This window comes from Monopterus albus, unplaced genomic scaffold (genome assembly GCF_001952655.1).
Source record: "Monopterus albus unplaced genomic scaffold, M_albus_1.0 scaffold144.1, whole genome shotgun sequence".
Lineage (NCBI taxonomy): Eukaryota > Metazoa > Chordata > Actinopteri > Synbranchiformes > Synbranchidae > Monopterus > Monopterus albus.
This window is the reverse complement of record NW_018128024.1, coordinates 510558-528785: the sequence shown is the minus strand read 5'-3', so window position 1 is coordinate 528785 and position 18228 is coordinate 510558. Positions and strand designations below refer to the sequence as shown.

The 18228-nt window shown below is 42.3% G+C and overlaps 1 protein-coding gene across 3 annotated transcripts in view; it reads left to right on the top strand.

The window, feature by feature from the left end:
- Positions 1 to 10707, top strand: part of LOC109968201 (E3 ubiquitin-protein ligase RBBP6-like) — a 14522-nt gene extending 3815 nt beyond the window's left edge. The window contains exons 4-20 of one of the 3 annotated variants that reach the window (XM_020614288.1): positions 1395 to 1436; positions 1589 to 1677; positions 1812 to 1908; positions 2007 to 2149; positions 2306 to 2478; positions 3004 to 3107; positions 3206 to 3576; positions 3694 to 3757; positions 3887 to 3944; positions 4035 to 4089; positions 4254 to 4580; positions 4758 to 4853; positions 4995 to 6582; positions 6791 to 7410; positions 7540 to 7610; positions 7739 to 7823; positions 8636 to 10707. In XM_020614288.1, coding sequence (XP_020469944.1) covers positions 1395 to 1436; positions 1589 to 1677; positions 1812 to 1908; positions 2007 to 2149; positions 2306 to 2478; positions 3004 to 3107; positions 3206 to 3576; positions 3694 to 3757; positions 3887 to 3944; positions 4035 to 4089; positions 4254 to 4580; positions 4758 to 4853; positions 4995 to 6582; positions 6791 to 7410; positions 7540 to 7610; positions 7739 to 7823; positions 8636 to 9584 — 4932 coding nt within the window. In that variant the 3' untranslated portion in view covers positions 9585 to 10707. Of the gene's footprint in view, positions 1 to 1394; positions 1437 to 1588; positions 1678 to 1811; positions 1909 to 2006; positions 2150 to 2305; positions 2479 to 3003; positions 3108 to 3205; positions 3577 to 3693; positions 3758 to 3886; positions 3945 to 4034; positions 4090 to 4253; positions 4581 to 4757; positions 4854 to 4994; positions 6583 to 6790; positions 7411 to 7539; positions 7611 to 7735; positions 7824 to 8635 lie in introns of all 3 variants that reach the window. The other 2 variants (XM_020614287.1, XM_020614286.1) reach the window with 2 other exon arrangements.
- Positions 10708 to 18228: the final 7521 nt, after the last annotated feature.

The window sequence follows — 18228 nt, the reverse complement described above, 5'->3', positions numbered from 1 at the left end:
CCTGTCGATAAAGTTGTTCAGCGGTTCGGTGTGAGAACCGCTTGCACCAGATCTGTGTGTGTTCCCTCCACAGCATTCTGCAATAACCAATCTCCTCCGAGCCAGAATGTCATGAAGTCTGCTTGTTTGTTTATGTAAAGCAGCCTTTTTGTTTGTTGTTAAATATATATGGATGTGAATGAGGCTAAATATTTATGGTCCATTGGCTCCTGACCTGCATTATAGAGACATCCCTTCAACTGCATTCACCCCTCACTGTGTAGGGAGGTAGGGCTGTTTAGGGAACTTTTTTTTTGTTGTTGTTTTTTTTTAAGAAAAATCTCTGCATTTGTCTTATCAGCTCTACATATTTGACACTTTACAGGGTCTGCATTTTTATTGAAGCAGCTTGGCCCCATCTTGTGCTGGCTCATTAGTTTACAGAAAGCCATTGTGAACAGGCTTTGAGTGTTTGAGCAGTCGTGACAATGCTTCTTGACAAGCCAGTGCAAAAAATATAAATTGCTTCAGCCTGGTGAAGGGAACTTGCATACTAAAATTAAATGTCAAGTATTTTTTGAGGAAATTGCCCTTTCCTTACAAAAGGAGGAAAAGCTGTAGAATCCCTTTAGAGGGATATGCCATAAGTATGCATTTTCAGTTTGCTGATGGAAAATCAAGTGGCGAGGAAGGTTTGATGTGTTTAAGCAGATGCTCTTGGACATAGTTGGAACATAAAAATAAAGACAGGTTGAGGCTACATATGGAAGAGTAGTTGGGATTAAAAGTTTTCTTATTCTTAATGAAACTCATTTTAGTGTTCTCTAACATTTCAACAGTCCCGATGCTTTTTTTGTTTGTTTTTGTTTTTGCTACGCTTTTTTTTTTGTTGGTGTTTTTTTGAAACTTGAAAGTAAAGGCACAAGAAATGCATTTTATATACAGGCTGTAAGAGTTAAATATCACCTGGTAAGGGAACAGATATGCCTTCAGCTCAGATGCATTAGTAAGAAGTAGCTGTTTAATGGACATATTTGTCATTTCTTTGTTTAGAAAACAATTTTTAAAGTACTTGCCTAGTGTTTTGGAAGTTTCTTAATTTATTCAAATTAGACCTTTTCAGTCTAAAAGATAACATTAAGCCTTGACAACATTAACATTTTATAGATTATAACAGTACTGTCAGTACAGGGATGAACATCGTGCTTAAACCTAGTGTCTTGATTTCCTTCATACCTGCATTAATTCAAATGCCTGAGTGCTCAACAAAAACCTTGGTTTTGTTGTGAAGACTGAGATGGAGGCTGTAAGGAGCTGGGCACAGGGTGGGGTAGGGTACAATCTGTGCGCTTATCCACTGTATGTCAGTTAAATATTATGTTAACTTTAATATCTGTACTCTGATTCCCCTGCAGACTGATTCTTCTCCTTCTTTGTCACTCGCCCAACTTGCCAAGGTACTGTTTTTGTACATGGCTGTACCTCAAGAAAATATTTCCTAAGTTGAATAGTTGGGTCAATTTTTTTATTTTATTTTATTTTTTTTTGTCTTATGGAGTTCATATCCTGCTATTCTCTCTTTCCCCCCTCTGGCTGTTTTGTGTTTTAGACTGCTAACCTGGTTGATGCAAATGCATCAGAGGAGGACAAGATTAAAGCCATGATGTCTCAGTCCAACCACGAATATGACCCAATACAGTTAGTATACACACACACACACCTTCCTATTGACTCCTATTGAGTCAGACTTTTGTTCCCCATTTTAATATTATGAATCACTATTAAAGGATGATAGCTGATATTAAAAAAATTAACTGAACTTGTCTCTATAGTTACTCCAAGAAGGCTGTCGGACCTCCACCTGCTCACTATACCTGCTTTCGTTGTGGAAAGGCTGGTCACTACATTCGTCAGTGCCCCTTGCTGATGGTATTTATCATGCATTTTATTTTTATAGTCTTTGTGGGTTTATAAACTTTATATAGAGGTTCTTTTTCATGGAGATTACTTTGGTTTTAACATTCTAGGTCCAGGATAAGAGTGTGGAGGGTCCCAAGCCAGTTCGGATTAGTAAGGGCATACCTCAGAGCTTCATGGTGAAAGCAGAGCCAGGCACCAAGGGAGCCATGTTGACCAGCACTGGAGAATACGCTATACCTGCTATAGATGCGTACGTGTCAACTAAACTGCAGATTAAGCAGCGTTGTCTGTCAGAATTTATTTTTACATTTGTGTTTTCACTAATATGTCCACAAACATGGTTATTGTTGCTTTTTTTATTGTGACGAATGTCTCATAATTAAAACTCAAATCTTTATTAATACAGGGAAGCATATGCACAAGGAAAGAAGGAGCGCCCTCCATTTGTTCCACATGAACAGTCATCCTCTGAGGATGATTCAGACCCAATCCCCGATGAACTCTTGTGTCCAATCTGCAATGACCTGATGACTGATGCTGTAGTTATACCCTGCTGTGGAAACAGTTACTGTGATGAGTGTGAGTTCTTACTTGTAATGTTCATGGGTAATAAAAATCTTGATTGCAAATTTCTAGAATAACAAAAACAAATGTAGGATGTTTTTGCCAAACACAATTAACTCACCTATGTGACTGTTTTGCTCCCACCACCAATATGTTCTTTAATTTTTTGTTTTGCACGCATATTCATTGGTCTTCAGAGACAAAATCACTGTGGAAATGGCAGAAATACACATTTACCAAACAGTGGCCTGTTCCTAGAACAGTCCAGCCCCAGGCCATAGTGCATCCACTCTAATTTTGATATGATGGCTGGAAATTTTGTTTTTATGTTTCGCTGTCTACTGGAGTGACTTTGCTCCAGATTTTGGGGGCTGTTGAAAAGTAGAAAATGATGCAAAAAATGTGTGTAGACTAGGCAGGTTGAAGGGATGTTATCATCAAAAAGCACATCATAATAAAGCTGTAAAGACCCAAGTTTGTTTTTCTGTGCACGTCATCTGAACAACAGTTTAAGCTTTTGTCTGTGGATTTTGTTTTCAGGTATCCGGACTGCCTTGTTGGACTCGGAGGAGCACGTCTGCTTTACATGCAAACAGTTGGATGTTTCACCTGATAATCTCATCGCCAACAAGTTTCTGCGACAGGTATTGTCTCCAAACACATTTTGTTGTGTTGTATTTGTCACTCAAAGCCAAACTAGAATGTCTTTAAATGATGTATTGTCTGTTTTGTCTTGATGCAGGCTGTGAACAACTTTAAGAATGAAACGGGGTACACCAAACGTGCACGCAAGCAGGTCCAACATGCAGCCCCGCCTCCACCGCGCCCTCAGATGGTCAGGACTCTGCACTCGAGACAGCAGGACCCACTGCTGGTCAATGTCACTCCACCTCCTATAAGTGTACCCACCACCGCCCCTCAAACACAGGTATCGCCCCCTGCACCTGCTGCTCCTGCTTCTGCTGTTTCTGCTGCTCCTGCTGCTCCTGGGGTTCCTACCCCTCCTCCTGCTGCAGCTGTCGAAGATGAAGGTGCTTCACCAGTTCCTGCACCTGTGGTTGCCAACCATTCTCCTATGCACTCTACTAGCCACGGTGAACCACCCCCACCGGGGTAAGTTTAGCCTAAAGTATGATCTATACACCTACATTAAACTAAATATTTTGGAAGTAATGTTGATGTCGGGAGCCAATTTTCTAGTCATCACATGTTTCTGCTTGTTTGTTTTAGGGAGACAGATCCAGAACCTGTTGTGACAGCAGGCTCATCACTTACCTCAGAAAGGGACTCTCAGGTGAGTCTGGAAAACTTGGAGACTTCTGACTACTCTTGGTACATGTTAGGACATATGTGAAAGCAAAAAATCTAACTTCTCTTTGGGGGTTGGTGGTGGTGATTTTTTTTTCTATCATTTCTCACACAGAACTACCATTTAACCGTTATTGGCCACCCGCAACCTACAAGGCTGCCTCATCCATCAGGTAAGAGGTTCAATTTGGGTCAGTTAAGGAGGTTGAGTGAGTTTGAAGGAAGGGCATTCAGGAACTCTCGAACTGGTTCTGCTCCATTAGGTCACCAGCCACGGCCCCACCACTCTCACAGAGGAGGAAACAGACAATGGGAGAGGTATGACCCATCTGTGGCACTATCGGATCTGTTCAAAGTCTGTATTGTAATATGTAAGCTTCAAGTTGTGTGTGTATATATATATATATATATATGTGTGTGTGTGTGTGTTTTTTTTTATATATATGTGTGTGTGTGTGTGTGTGTGTGTGTGTGTGTACCAGGTCTTACACGGGTAGAGGAGAGCACCACTCTACTCACCTCCCGACACCTCAACCTCCTGCACCTGCTCCACCAGTATACCCATCCCCGTCCCTGTACCAGCCCCCACCGCAGCCCTACCCCCCTCCGTACACCTCTGGCCCTGGCCTTATCGCTCCTCCTGTCATCAGTTACCAGCCCCAACCTATTTTTGCCCCTGGACCACCAGGGCTCAACCCTCCCTGGGTTGCCCCTGTTCCCCAACCCCCTCTCGCCCCTCTTCCACCCTCCCTCTCTCAACCGCCTTTCTCAAAGGAAGATTTCTACAGACAGCGGCACCGACAGGACAAGTGAGTCGTCTCTTTTACTCCTTTTTTTTCCTCCTTTAACCAGTTAAAGCATCTACTTGTTTATGTGGAAATTCTACTAAAACACTCTGGGTTGAGATTATGAATTCAAATAAAAGATATTAAAGTTTCCCACTGCAGTAGTTTTTAAAGTTTGTGTTTTTGTCTTTGTGTCGACAGAGTTGCATCTAAACTGGATGAATTTACTAAAGACTTCCACAAAGAGCTTATGAAATACAGAAGTCTACCAAAGAGAAGAAGACCATCTTATTCCAGGTAACTTCATTAAAAATGGCTTAATATATACATGAATTACACATGTACAGTATAATCTCTAGCCATTTGGTTCATTTTTTGCATAATCCATTGTTTCTCCCCTTGTTTCTTTCTGCTGTTCTTGGCCATTTGTGTTTTTAGGTCTCGGTCATACAGTCGCTCTCCATTCAGCCGTTCTCCATACTCTCGCTCTAGGTCAAGATCGCGATCGAGATCAAGATCCAGGTCTTACTCTTTCACTCCCAGCAGATCCCGCTCCCGTTCACGCTCTCACGGTCGGTCTTATCCCCGCTCCCCTTATTCTAGACGCAATGGACGTAGTTATGGGCGTTCACGGACTCGCTCCCGCTCCCGCTCAAGGTCTTATGGGTATCGGCGCTCTGGCTCACCACGGTCTCTTCCCTCCTACCGGGGTGGAAGCTGGGAGGGAGCAGAAGGAATGGGACCATACAGGTCTAGGTCACGGTCTCGTTCGCCTGGTGGCTACCGGAGCCGTAGCCCTGGTGGACGAAAGCCACCTCTTCGGGAGCACCTACCATATGAACTGAAGGGTCAAAGTCCTGGTGGCCCTGAGCGCTGGGAAAGAGAACGGTATCGACAGCAGTGGGATAAGGACTACCCAGACATGTACACCAAGTTCTATGACAACCAACATCCCTCAGTGCATCACAGAAGTCATGGTGGCAGAGACAGAGAGAGGGACAGATTGTCCTCATTGTCCAGAGATTACTCGCCCCAGGGTAGAGGAAGAAGAGGGAGAGAAGAGAGAGATGGTGTCCCCCCTCACCATCCTCCATCCTCTTCCTCATCAGGAGCCAAGTCCAGCACTAAAGTTGTGAAAGCAAAGAAAGTAAAAAAGAGGAAGCCTGGGGAAGATCCAGAGCCATCACATCAGTCAGTGGACAGAGGTGATGCTACTCCTGTCAGAGACGAACCAATGGATGATGTCCCCTCACTCACTAAAACGCCTCCCACCTCCTCAAAGCCTTCAGTTGGCGCTGCTAGCACTAAAGCTCCAGTTTCTAAAAGTGCTGCTGCACCTGCTAAACCCTCAAGCAAGTCGACATCAAAGACTCAGTCTGATAAGGCTAAGAAAGAAAAGAGTCAGAAGGTAAAAGCAAAAGTAAATACAGAGGGTGCGAAGGTAAAGAGTGACAAGGTAAAGAAAAAGACTGGAGAAGGAGTGGTGACCAAAAAGAGAGAGTCCTCATCCTCTCTTGCTAAACCATTAAAAACCATTAAAGCTAAACCAGAGGATGCTTCCAACTCAAATGTCCCTAAAAAGGACAAGAGTAAAAGCTCTGCAGGAAAACCTGCCCCGCTGAAGACTTCTCCACTATCCTCCCAGAACCTGCCTCCACCTCTTCCTTCTCTTCATGATGGCCTTCGACCTGGACATGACATTAGGGGGAGAAGAGATCTTCCACAGGGCAGAGGTTTCCTACCCATTCCCCAACAACACGGATTCCAAGTCCTCCACCGAGCTCTCTCCCCAGTTGGCAGTCGGAGGAGGATGGGAGAGGAGAGCCACTATTTATTTGGACCTCCTCCTGGAAAGCTGCTGAGAATAGATGATAATCTTCCTCAGTCACACATGTCTCACCAGTCCATGCTCCAGAGATCCCCACTTCCCTTAGACAGGCCTGGTATTCTTCCCCCATCAGGGAGCCGTGAGATGGCCCGGGGAGACGCAGAGAGAGGCGCTATCAGACCTCTAATGGACATTCAGGTGGGTCCTAGGAAACATGTTGGTATTTACAAATGTTTATCAGTTCATACAGATGTGCCAGTAAATTAAATAAGTTTGTCATTTGGACCTCTGATTGATCATTGATCAATAATGTACAATCAAATTTACCTGCCACTCTAATTTTCCTTGTTTAGCAGTGATTTTTAACCCTTTGTAACATTTTGTGTGTGCTTTTCTCTAATTCCAGTTTAAGACACAGACCCAGAGGAAGATTAAGTTGAATAGAGATCTGGGAAGAAAAGGCAGCACGGAGGCAGCAGCTTCAGACAGAGAACCATCAGCTCCTGAGAAGACAAAGTCTACCTCAGACCGATCAGCTGTTGCTGACATCTCTGAAGGAGAACGACCCAGCAGTACTACAGAAGGAGTTGGAAGAAAGGAGCGCTCGTCATCTGCAGAGAAGGGAGTTTCTAGAGAGAGACCCAGAAGTGCTGGAGAGAGACTGCAGGCCTCAGACAGAGACCAGGACAGAAACTCGGGACTAGAGAGAGAGCGAGATAGATCTGGATCAGACAGAGAAAGAGACAGAGGTCAGGGGTCTGACAGGGAGAAGGACAGGGTCTCGGTGTCAGGCTCACAGAAGGTGGCAAATACAGTGGAGAGAGATGCCGAAGAAGAGAGGTCAGTAAGGACAGACCGAAAGAACACCAGCGGAGCAAGTGGAAGAGGAAGGTCTGTCTCCCTGGACAAAATGACCATTGGAGAGAAATCAGCCATCACCAGGAGACAGGCAGACCATCAGGAGAAACCAAGCATATCCTCAAAGGAGAGAGGGGAGGGGTCAGAAAGAGCTGCTAAATCTGACAGGTGTGTTACATTTCTCTGCTGCTTGTCAAACCACCATTCATATCCACAATACAAAGACAACATGATATAGTGCTTTTTTGTTGTAAACACAGCTGTTATGTAACATGTAATTATGTTTCCTTGTCCCAGGAGTGTGTCCAAGGACAGAGCAGAGCGGAGTGTGCCCTCAGGAGAGAAGCCAGTTTCTGCTCACAGAGAAGGTAATTTGAATCACTGAACGAGTGCAGGTGTTTGTGAAGAGATCAGAACTTTGATTTTGTCTTGTGCCTTCTAATTATGCATTGATTAAGCCTATCTCCATTACTGCTCACACTTCCTCTTCCAGCAGTGAAAGGTGGTGAACAGCCTGTTGTGAAGAACAAGCCCAGGATCAGCCGAAAGATTCTGACAAGTCACACTGTGGGCTCCTCCAGGTGAGTCTGTTGTACCCTGTTACTGACAGGCCATTTGAGTTTTCATTTTTGTGTTGTATCAGCATTGGTATAGAGCTCTGGTCATCATGCAACTCTTCGTACCACCACATTGCCAGGAATAGTGTAAGCCAAGATGAATCTGGCAGTATGGATTTAAAGCCATCCAAGTTTACTGTGCACTTTAATTCATAATACATAAAACAATATCTTGCAGAACTCAGTAAATTAAACATGTCTGGCCCCTATAAGGCTTCTGGAGCACTTTTCAGAAATATCCAGAACGGACAACCTTTCAGACCCACAGCCCCAGCCTGTACCTCTTTTGTATTACTCTACACTGGAGTCAGAGAGATCCTGCTGATAAACCAAAAATCAATACATGTGGACCTTTTCAGACTCCAAACAGTCGTTAGCGGTTCATCTCTGAGTTTCAATGAAGCCTAATACATGAGAGGCATAAGCTTGGGGCTAAGTGTTCAGACATCTAGAATAACCTGATAAACCTTTTTAAGTGTCACTTCATCTTAGTTTATATTAGCAAAATCAATGGACAGTGTAACCGGTGTGCTGTAGCTAGACTGTATCTTTAAGAAGAATGAACTGTGGTATAGCTGTAGGAACTCGTTTTGAAAGGCACACTCCATACATGAAATGATGCCGTTATGAAAACCATCATCCATCCTTCCTTTTGTTGCAGTTACCACATGTCATTAATCATTTTTTATTACGGGTGAATCATTCAGGCATTCTGCTGTTGCTGTCAGTATAATGGTGTTTTCATTTTCAACACAAACATGTTTATTTGTCCTCAGCAGGTCGACTCAAGAGACAAAGCGGAACTCAGAAAAAGACCAGAACAGTGTATCCTCTAAACCTGCAGAGCAGCCTCCACCTATCCCTGTAAACAGTCGTGGCCGGAGTCCGAGTGTCAGTCCAACTCCCAGCCTGGCCAGGGAGGAGCCGGTCATTCGGGCCCCCCCTCGCTCTAAGTGGGAAAGAGAAGATGATGAAGAGGGGCAGGAAAACGAAGTCAGTGTACCCAAGGAGCCCTCACCAGTTCCTCAGAAGAGCCGAGGCAGGGAAGGGCAGACTGAACCACCTAAACCTGTCAGGAGCGGAGGCCGGGATGCCACAAGAGAGGAGGGGAGAGAGGGGAGAGGCGTGGTGAGGGAGGAGAAGAAAGGGAGAACACAGAGGGAAGAGGGGAAGGGTGGCAGGGCAGCACATGCAAATTCTGAGAAACCATCCAAAGCAAAAAATGTCAGGGAGGAGGGGAGAGTGGGGCGAGAAGAAGGGAGAGCTGCAGCTAGAGAGGAGGGACGAGGGGTGACAGGGAAGGAGGAGAGAGCCACAGAAAGCAGAGGTGGAGGAGGCCCAGAGCCCAGGAGACAGCGTCTGAGTTCTGACCTGGGTCGTGAGACAGATGAGGCTGCTTTCATCCCCGATTACAGCGAAGGTGAAGGCTCCGAGCCAGAGAGAGGAAGGAGTGGCACCGCCACTCCATCCCTCAGCCGACCCTCCTGCAGCCCCACCCAGAGCAACCACAGCACGTCAGCAACCACAGCGGACAAGAAGAAGAAGAAACACAAGAAGCACAAAAAACACAAGAAGCACAAGAAGCACAGCAGTCAGGACAAAAACGGAGAGCAGAAGGAGCACAAGCACAAACACAAGAAAAAGAAACACAAAAAGAACAAAAGCAAAGATAAAGATGTGGAGCAAGAGGAGAAAACAGAAAAAGCAGAAGAGACTCTATGCTAGCAGTGTCCGAGCCTGCTGGCCAAAATCTGTAACCTTTGTTGAAGAGACAATGATGCATCACTGGCATGCTGCTTAATGTGCGACTCGCCTGTTTTTGACTGTCCCTGACACCGTTGGAGGGCTGTTACTTTGACACATAATATCACAGCTCCTTAAACCATGTTGTCTGGATTGCAGCACTATGAGCTTCGCTGAAATTTCTTTAATGTTTAATGTGGACCTCTGCGGTGCTGCGCTGTGATCGATGTTGAGCCGGCCAGAAAGGACTTGATGATAATAACTGATCACACAGCAGTGAATCTAAATGGTAGGAATAGCAAACTGTACTCAGGGATGTGATTGCTTCTTTGTAGAGGAGGAATTTCTGTTTCTTTGCCTCTGATTAATGTGTAAATAGAGTTGAAGTGTTGCTTCATGTAATAATTTTCCTTCAGTTTGTTTTGCTCACATCCCTGAGTGCTGTTCAGGGTTTAAATACCGGATAACTATCAGTGCTATGAGGGCCGTTGTAAGCTCTTTCTGAAGGACTACACTAGCAGCTCTGCATGTTTAAGAACATTAACTACAAATCTGCTTTTTTGCCTTTTCCCAACCATTTTCACTGTGATAAGCTCATTTTTAGGCTTTTTTTTTTTTTTTGGTCCTAAGTTAATGTAAATACAAAATTGAGACAAAATGTTCTCAGATAATTACCCAAGTCATTTTCCTACAGCACTTGACATAAGTGAAAGCCAGTAGCTACCCGGAGGAGTATGAGCATTTGGAAATGGTTGGCAGCAAAGCATTTGTGATTAATGGGCTAAAACTTGCAAACTCACCAGTGTGGTCCTTGAAGTTCAAGTTGACCGTTCACGCACCACTGGACTGTAGAAATCTAGGATGTTTATTAATAATGCAAATCAGATTGTGTGTTCCTGTTTCAGAGGCACAGAAGCGGTATTGCTTTGTGGGAGCGAGTGTGTGTCTGTGTGTGTGTGTGTGGGAGTGTAAAGAACAGAAACGGAACGAATTGTTGGAAGTGAAGTTCTTACAAATGAGTTTTCTTTTTTAATTAAAATGTTTTGACTCATGAAAATGCCTTGAGTTATTAATCAATTTTTTGAACTTTCAGTTGTAATAAATTGGAAATATTTGTCCCGTTCGTGGTATTTGTAAGAGTTTCATGTGTATTGTAATTTTTTTTTTTTAAAGTATGGATTTGGAAACCTGCGCGAACTAGAGAACACCAAACTAGCAGGGGGTAGGAGGGGTGATAAAGCACCAACATGCAGAGCAATTAATGTTAACTCTTAACTCCACTGGTACTCTCATAATGGATCCCTTTAATCCAACAGCAAGTATAGGAAAATCAATGTTACATATAATTATAGATATAGTGTTGAAAGTAATAATGAAGTAACAGTACAAAAGATCAAAATGTATCTTATTCAGTACAATAACTGTGGTGCTGCAGTAGCACACTGGGGAAGAAAACATCTTCATATTTCATTTATGTGCACTCTAACTTAATTTTACATGGATACTCACTAATTTTACCTGAAAGTGTGAGACAGTCGCCTCAAATCTGAGTAATTATGCAGACATTTTGCTCGAGTGCAATGTATTCATGTTGCACGCTGAGACCTGTTGTTTATATGTAGAGCATGCATTTGTCTCTTGTGCTTGCAGGGATTCATTTTGTTCCCCTCAGCTTCCCATGTAAAAACACAGGTGGATTGCTTTAAAGAATATTTATCCTTTTTATATTTAGGCTAATTGAGAAGTCCAACTTTTCCTTTGTTGGCTGATACAAACAATGGACAGTCAAATCGCTTGCAGCATGTTTTGAATTTTATATCCAGGATACTAATTTGTTTTTTTTAAAAAATTAACATGACTAGATTTTTGTTTAGCGAAGCCAAGTATTAAATTGAGTGATTACCTTCCAGCCAAAGTAAAACTAATATTGATGTAATTTATAGACATGGCCATTATAACCAAAATTATTTCACCACATAAAAAAGTCCTATAAATCTTCCACACAAAAAGCCATAGTAAAATAAGATTTTATAAAAAGCTTTCTGTGACTTTGGATAGTTGCAGCCACATAGACGTAATAATCAACTTGACCTTCCATTAAAATATATTTTGTTAAAAGATGGTGTAAATGAAACATATCTAAACAACATACTACAGAAAAGTATTAAAGACACTGCAGCACTGAATATAATACATTCAAGGAAACAAAGTGGATTTTTCACAGGAAGGAGTTTGGCCTTGAAAGCAGTTCCTCAGACACACTGGTGAGTTTCAGGGACTCTGGCAGCTCGTTCCTTTCCAAATATGAACAGTTGAAGTAAAACATCCCAGAAGCAAACGAGTGCAGTGAGACAGAGTGAACACTGTGTGGAGCTGTCAGTCCTACAACTTTTAAAATGGAAAGGAAACAGATTAACAATAAAAATAAAAAAAAATCTTCCCTCATATGCCTCAGCTGGAAAATACAAGCCCATGTGTGACTATCTCTCCCACCCAGAGCACACAGCAATAACAGTCATTGTGTTTGTGTGTGTGTGTGTGTGCATGTTATAAGTGTGTGTACTTAGTGGGAGGGCTGACGTGACTGGTGGATCACAGAGAACACAGTCTGATGGCAGGGGGGTTCACACTGTTCGAGGGAACACTGAGGAACAAGAGAGCGGCAGCTGACGTGTTTTCCCTCAAACAGCAGTACATAAAAGCTCATTGCCAGCTTAGACCTGTTTGTGTGTGTAAGGTCATTTTTAATGGACTCAGATCAGCAAACACATTAGAGAAGATTAATATATTGTTTTAACCCCTGTCCAGATTATCATCAGAGCTCATTATTCCTCTCATCAACCATCTTACAAGGTTTGCTCTGCCTGTGTCTGCACATCTGCATGTGTTGCACCTGTTAATCTGTGTATTTGTGTATCTGCTTGTGTTTCGTCTTGCAAGTATGACATCGTTTGCTGTCACCAAGGCCAAAGGTTGCTAAGCAACTTCACTTCTGCAGATTGTCAGAAAAGATGCTTCTCCACTCACTGCTCACAACTCTTTCTCATCCTCTGTCATAAATGTAACAACTGAGGGAAGATGCTATGTGTGCATGACTGCCCATGTATTTCTGTGCACTAATGTGCATTTATGCTTGCAAGTATGGTGAAGTAAAAGGCAAGGGGGAGGGAGGGATGTCTGATAATAATAAACGGTCTAAAATATAGAGAAATATAAATATTATTATGCTGATAAAACCTTACTTTTGTCCTTCATTTTGTGACTCAGAGCCTAACTTCTTTTAACTTGTACATTTCTTCAAGTCATTACAAATGTAACATTTTCACTGTGCACATTATAGTGCAAATATTTTGTTTATGTACAGTATGTAAAAAAAGACGAGGTTAGGTTGTAAGGCAGTAATAACTTTGTGTTTAAGAGGGACTTACAAGTTACATATGTTTTCAAATTACAGTACAAATTCAGTAATGACGGGTTATGGTAATATTGTTTCTGGGTAACTACAGTGGCTTCATAAAGTATTTAGACTGTTTCACTTTTTGCACACGCAGTTTTTTTTTGTAGATTAAACTGTCAATCTTGTCCATAGATCTACACGCACTAACCCACAACGACAAAGTCAAAACATATTTTTATTTGTTTTCAAATGTATTAAAAATCAAAAACTTGAATCTCATTTCTAAAAGTATGCAGACCCTTAATTTAGAACTTTGTAAAAGTCCATTTGGCAGAATTTAGGCTGCAGCTTCCAGTCTTCTTGGGTAAATCTCTATCGGTTCTGTACCAGAAACTAATTCTTTGTGTGTAACATACTTGGCCAATAAAGGTGATTATCCTTATCCTTATAAGCACTGCCGGCAGGTTTTCTTCAAGGACCTCAGTACTTATCTGAATTCATCCTTCATTCATATCTGATCAGTCTCCAGGAACACCCCAGGATGCTGCCACTTCGCCTTAGGGATGGTATTAGCAGTGGTGGAAGAAGTACGCAGATTATTTACTTAAGCAAAAGTAGCAATACCACGGTGTAAAAATGCTCTGTTACAAGTAAAAGTCCTGCATAAAAATATTACTTAAGTGAAAGTACAAAAGTATTATCACCAAAATATACTGAAGTACTGAAAGTAAAAGTACTCATTGTGCACAACGGTACATTACACATGGCTGTATATCATATTATTGCATTACAATTTTTGATGTATCATTGTGCACATCACTTTTAATCTTGCAGCTGGTAAAGGTGGAGCTATTTTTAACTATAGCTTATAATGTCAGTGACTTTACATGCTGCTGGGTATCTTATGAATTTCCCACCAGGAATAAACAAAGTCCTATGATTATAGTGTATGTTGTATAATTAATCTGTTTATAAAAAGTAACTAGTAACTAAACATCAAATAAATTGAATACAAAGTACAATATTGGACTCTGCAAAATAGGCTAGTGAAGTCAAAATATCAAGTAGCAGGAAATGAAAATACTCAAGTAACCTACAGATACCTCAAAATTGCACTTAAGCAGCTTACATTTACTCAAGTAGCCTAGTCTAAGTAGTCTACTTGAGTAAATATGAGCTGTTTAGTTACTTTCCACCACTGGGTATTAGCCAGATGATGAGCAACTGGCGACTCGAGTCCCACAAAAAACGGACTCCTTTACTTTCCACATCCCAAACTGACTCCAGGTTTGACTCGGACTAGTGAATTATAACTCGCGAACACACTGTCAAGAGTCTGCAGGACAGAAGTCTTGGTTTTTACGTCCTTCGGTGGTCCTTTAACGCATCACACGGTGCTTCTGCCAGTTACCGGCGTGTGACACCTGAACACAACACACAACAACAACAAGCGGTGCCAACGTGTGTTGGCGACGGGAGCGATACCAGAAGTTGTATCCACTGGGTTTGAGGATTTCAAAACTTCCTCCGGTAAAGAATGTGGGTAAAGATAACCGGACTACGGCCAAGTTGTAAAGTCAGTGTTGTAGGTGTCCCCAAAGTACGTTAACGTGTAGTTCCAGTGATGTTGTGTAATGTCAGTGGTTCATGTTAGCTTTATCATATTTGAAACTGCATGATCATTTTGGAGGCTGTTGCTTGTGCTGCTGTTAAACAATAACTTATTATGAGAGCGGTTTCTTTTATTTAACCTAGCCTAGATATAAACGAGGTGGACAAATTAATTGAAACATCTTTTAAAAATAGAGTACATTTCAAAATCATCATACAGTTGAATCAGCACAAACTACACATGATCCCCCTCATGAAGGGGGATTTATTACAGGGCTGCTGAATGGGACCGCTTTAGTCTTAGCTGGGTGTGAGTGTATTGTATCAGTCAACCTTCTGTTTGCCTTGGAAGTGCACAATATCTGGATTTTAGATTGTTTACATTTGTTTAGATCTGTTATACTGATCACAGAATTCAACAGTAGAAGAGTTAGATAGTCTGTGGCAGGTCAGAGGGACAGTATTGGATGCAGAGACCTGAGTCTTGACTCGGACTCTAATTTAAAGACTTCAGACTTGACTCAGACCTGCGTGTTAAAGGTCTTATACATGTATAGCGCTTCTCTATGCACTGAAGCACACTCGAAGCGCTTTCACACTATTTGCCCACTCACCCATTCACACTCCCAAGCACATCACTGGGAGCAAATGGGGGGGTTCAATGTCTTGCTCAAGGACACTTTGACATGGACCCGGGAATCAAACCATCAACCTTCCGGTTAGGAGATGACCCGCTCTACCTCCTGAGCCACAGCTGGCCCCCGTGTTGTAGCTGGGGAACATATCTGGCTCAAAGAGGTAAATTTCTGTCTCATCTGACAACAGAACATTTTTCCTCATGCCACTCAGAGTCCTTTAAATGTCTTCTGGCAAACTCCAAGCGGGCTGTCATCTGCCTTTTAATCAAAGCGGCTGTTAGAGTGAGTGGTCACCTCCCAGTTTACCCAGTTAGTTCCTCAGTTTGGCAGGACAACCAACTGTAACGAGAGCCCTGGTGGTTCCAAATGTCTTCCGTTTCACAATTATTGAGGCCACCGTACTCCTGGGAATACGCAAAGCTTTAGAAATTGTTTTATATCACCGCTTTTTTCTATGCCTCGGCACAGTTTTATTGCAGAGGTCTGCAGAGAGCTCCTGGGTCTTCATGTCTTGTCCTGACATGCAGTGTGAATTGTGGGACATTATATATAGACAGGTGTTTGCCTTTCTAACTATGTCGAGTCAGCTCAATTTGTCACAGGTGGACTCCATTCAAGTTGTTGACACAGCACAAGATTAATTAAAGCAAAGTTGATGCATGTGACCATTATCCGCAGTGCCACAGCAAAGGCTCCGATTGTTTTCATAAATACATTTTTAAAAATGTCTAAATAAGATAAGTTTGTTGTGCAGACAGGACTTCATCATAAACAAATAGAACAATAAACAACAATGAAAACCAAAATCCCCCCTCCACACAGGCACACATGCATTCCTTATTCAAAAGTGCAATGGCTGTTTTCACTCTGTCATAGATTACTGAGTGTAGATTGATGAGAAAAATGTAAATTTTGCCCTTTTAAAATTAAATTTGCAATAATATGAAATGTGCAAAAACTGAAAGGATAAGGCCGGCCATTTTTTATATTAGCAGTATTTTCAACGGCCCCCATACAGAGACTAAAACTGACAGTGATTTGCTTCTACTCGCTGTTAATGTCGGTCATTCTGTCAGAACTGGATTAATGTATTCGTCTGTGCCATAGACCTCCACTGTTGTTCAAAAACACTTAAAAACACATCAAGGAAACGCACTGCTGCACTGCTTGTTTCCTATTTGCAAAACACCAGAGCATGATATGTTTTAAAAAATGTTGCCCCAAAGGCTCAGAAGAGCTGTAACTTTTTACAGCACCTGAAGTAAGCAAGAATCAAGTGCCCATGCACAAGATCTCTGTCACCCACAGCACTTCTGTTAATTATTCCAGCTTTTCTATCATGTGTTTTTAAAGTTCGGTCTGTAACTATCCCCAAACAGTCCAAAAAAAGTGTCTCCCAGACTGAAAAGGTCATGTTTTTCCACTGAGAGACAAAGAAAAAGACAAAACCTGGGTTAACATAGGTTTGGCTTTTTGAGATGGAGAGGGTTAAAAGTAGCCAAAGGTCTTAAATTTGATTCAGATGTGACCTTGTTTCCTCTGGATCCATTAGTGTCCAAAGCTAATATGTTTTGGTAACATTAGTGAACTAGCATGTCATGATTTTACCTCTATATTGAATTAATATGAGTTTAATTTGAGAACACCTTAATCACTGTTGAAGACTGTCAGGCAAGGTTTGGAATAGATAAACGTACACCGTTCATGTATTTCAGACTCAGATCTGCCTTAAAAGCTCTTAAAGCCGAGTGGGATAATAAAGTCCCTGAACACCCGCTGGTCATATGGACTTGATCACAAAAACATATTGTATCTTTCATGTACAGCAGCCTTTTGTCATACACCGAGGGCTCGATGACTGGGGTTCAGGAGTGGGAACGGACCATATTTGGCCTCAGTAGGAAAACAGATTGAGGCACAGCTTGGTCAAAGTGTGTATTAGCCTCACATAATCCCAATTACCAATTTATTCATTTCAGGTTCTGCCATGGGGCATATGTGACACCCAGGCAGAGATACTTGATGGGACTGAGCCCCAGCCTGAACTGTACATCTTGGGCTCTGGGAATCCTGGACACCTTGGTGCACATGATCTGGGACTGTCCAAAGGTACAACACTTCTGGCAAAAGACATTACAAACTATCTCTACCCTGGCAAGGTGAACTTCCCCATGGGCCTGGCACTTCACCTTCTTAATGATTCCTCTGAGCTTTTACTCTCCAAAGTGACTCTTACGATATGGCTAGCAGGACTGTCAGCCGCCAGAAAACCTAATGCTCAATCCTGGATTCATGTGTTCAAAAATTCAATAATATGTATGATTTTAATTTGAGAGTAATTTGAGCTTTGTGTAACATTAGTTCTTTGTGTGTGTCACATTAGCAGTAACCAGAGAGTTTTACTGGAATGACAAATTTACTCATTAGCCAGCTAATGCTAGCTAGCTTCAGGTTTTTACAGTGTGTCTCAACCAAGCATCGGTAGCTTGTGTCGTTGCTAGGAAACAGGGTGCAATGGGAGGGCAGTGCAGTTTGGGATGGCTTATGGTGTCAGTTTGTTTTGAGCCTCACCAGACCCTCTAGCAGCTGGAAAGAAATGAGGTCGAGTAGCTTTAATGGCGATTTGTAGGCATTCAGTAGTTTTTCTGATATTTCAGTCTGGACAGAAACTGCCCAACATTGCTATCCCCGGTGTAAATAAACATTAAGGTAAAGACTCTGAGACAGAAAAGACAGATTTGCAGTCAACAGAGAAGGACATTCTTGTGTCATTTGTCCTCCTGCTCTTAAAACTGAAACTGCGTATAAGTGTGTTATTTGCTCTGTGAACCTCTTCGTGTACCATTACTGTAACCAATTCAAGTGAGGGATGGCATGCTCACTGTCACGCTGCTTATGTGTTTCTGCACACGTGTGTTTGTATCAGGCTGTGCCCTCGGGTGGCTGTCATGGCAGTTTCATGCAGTGATCAAGATTATTG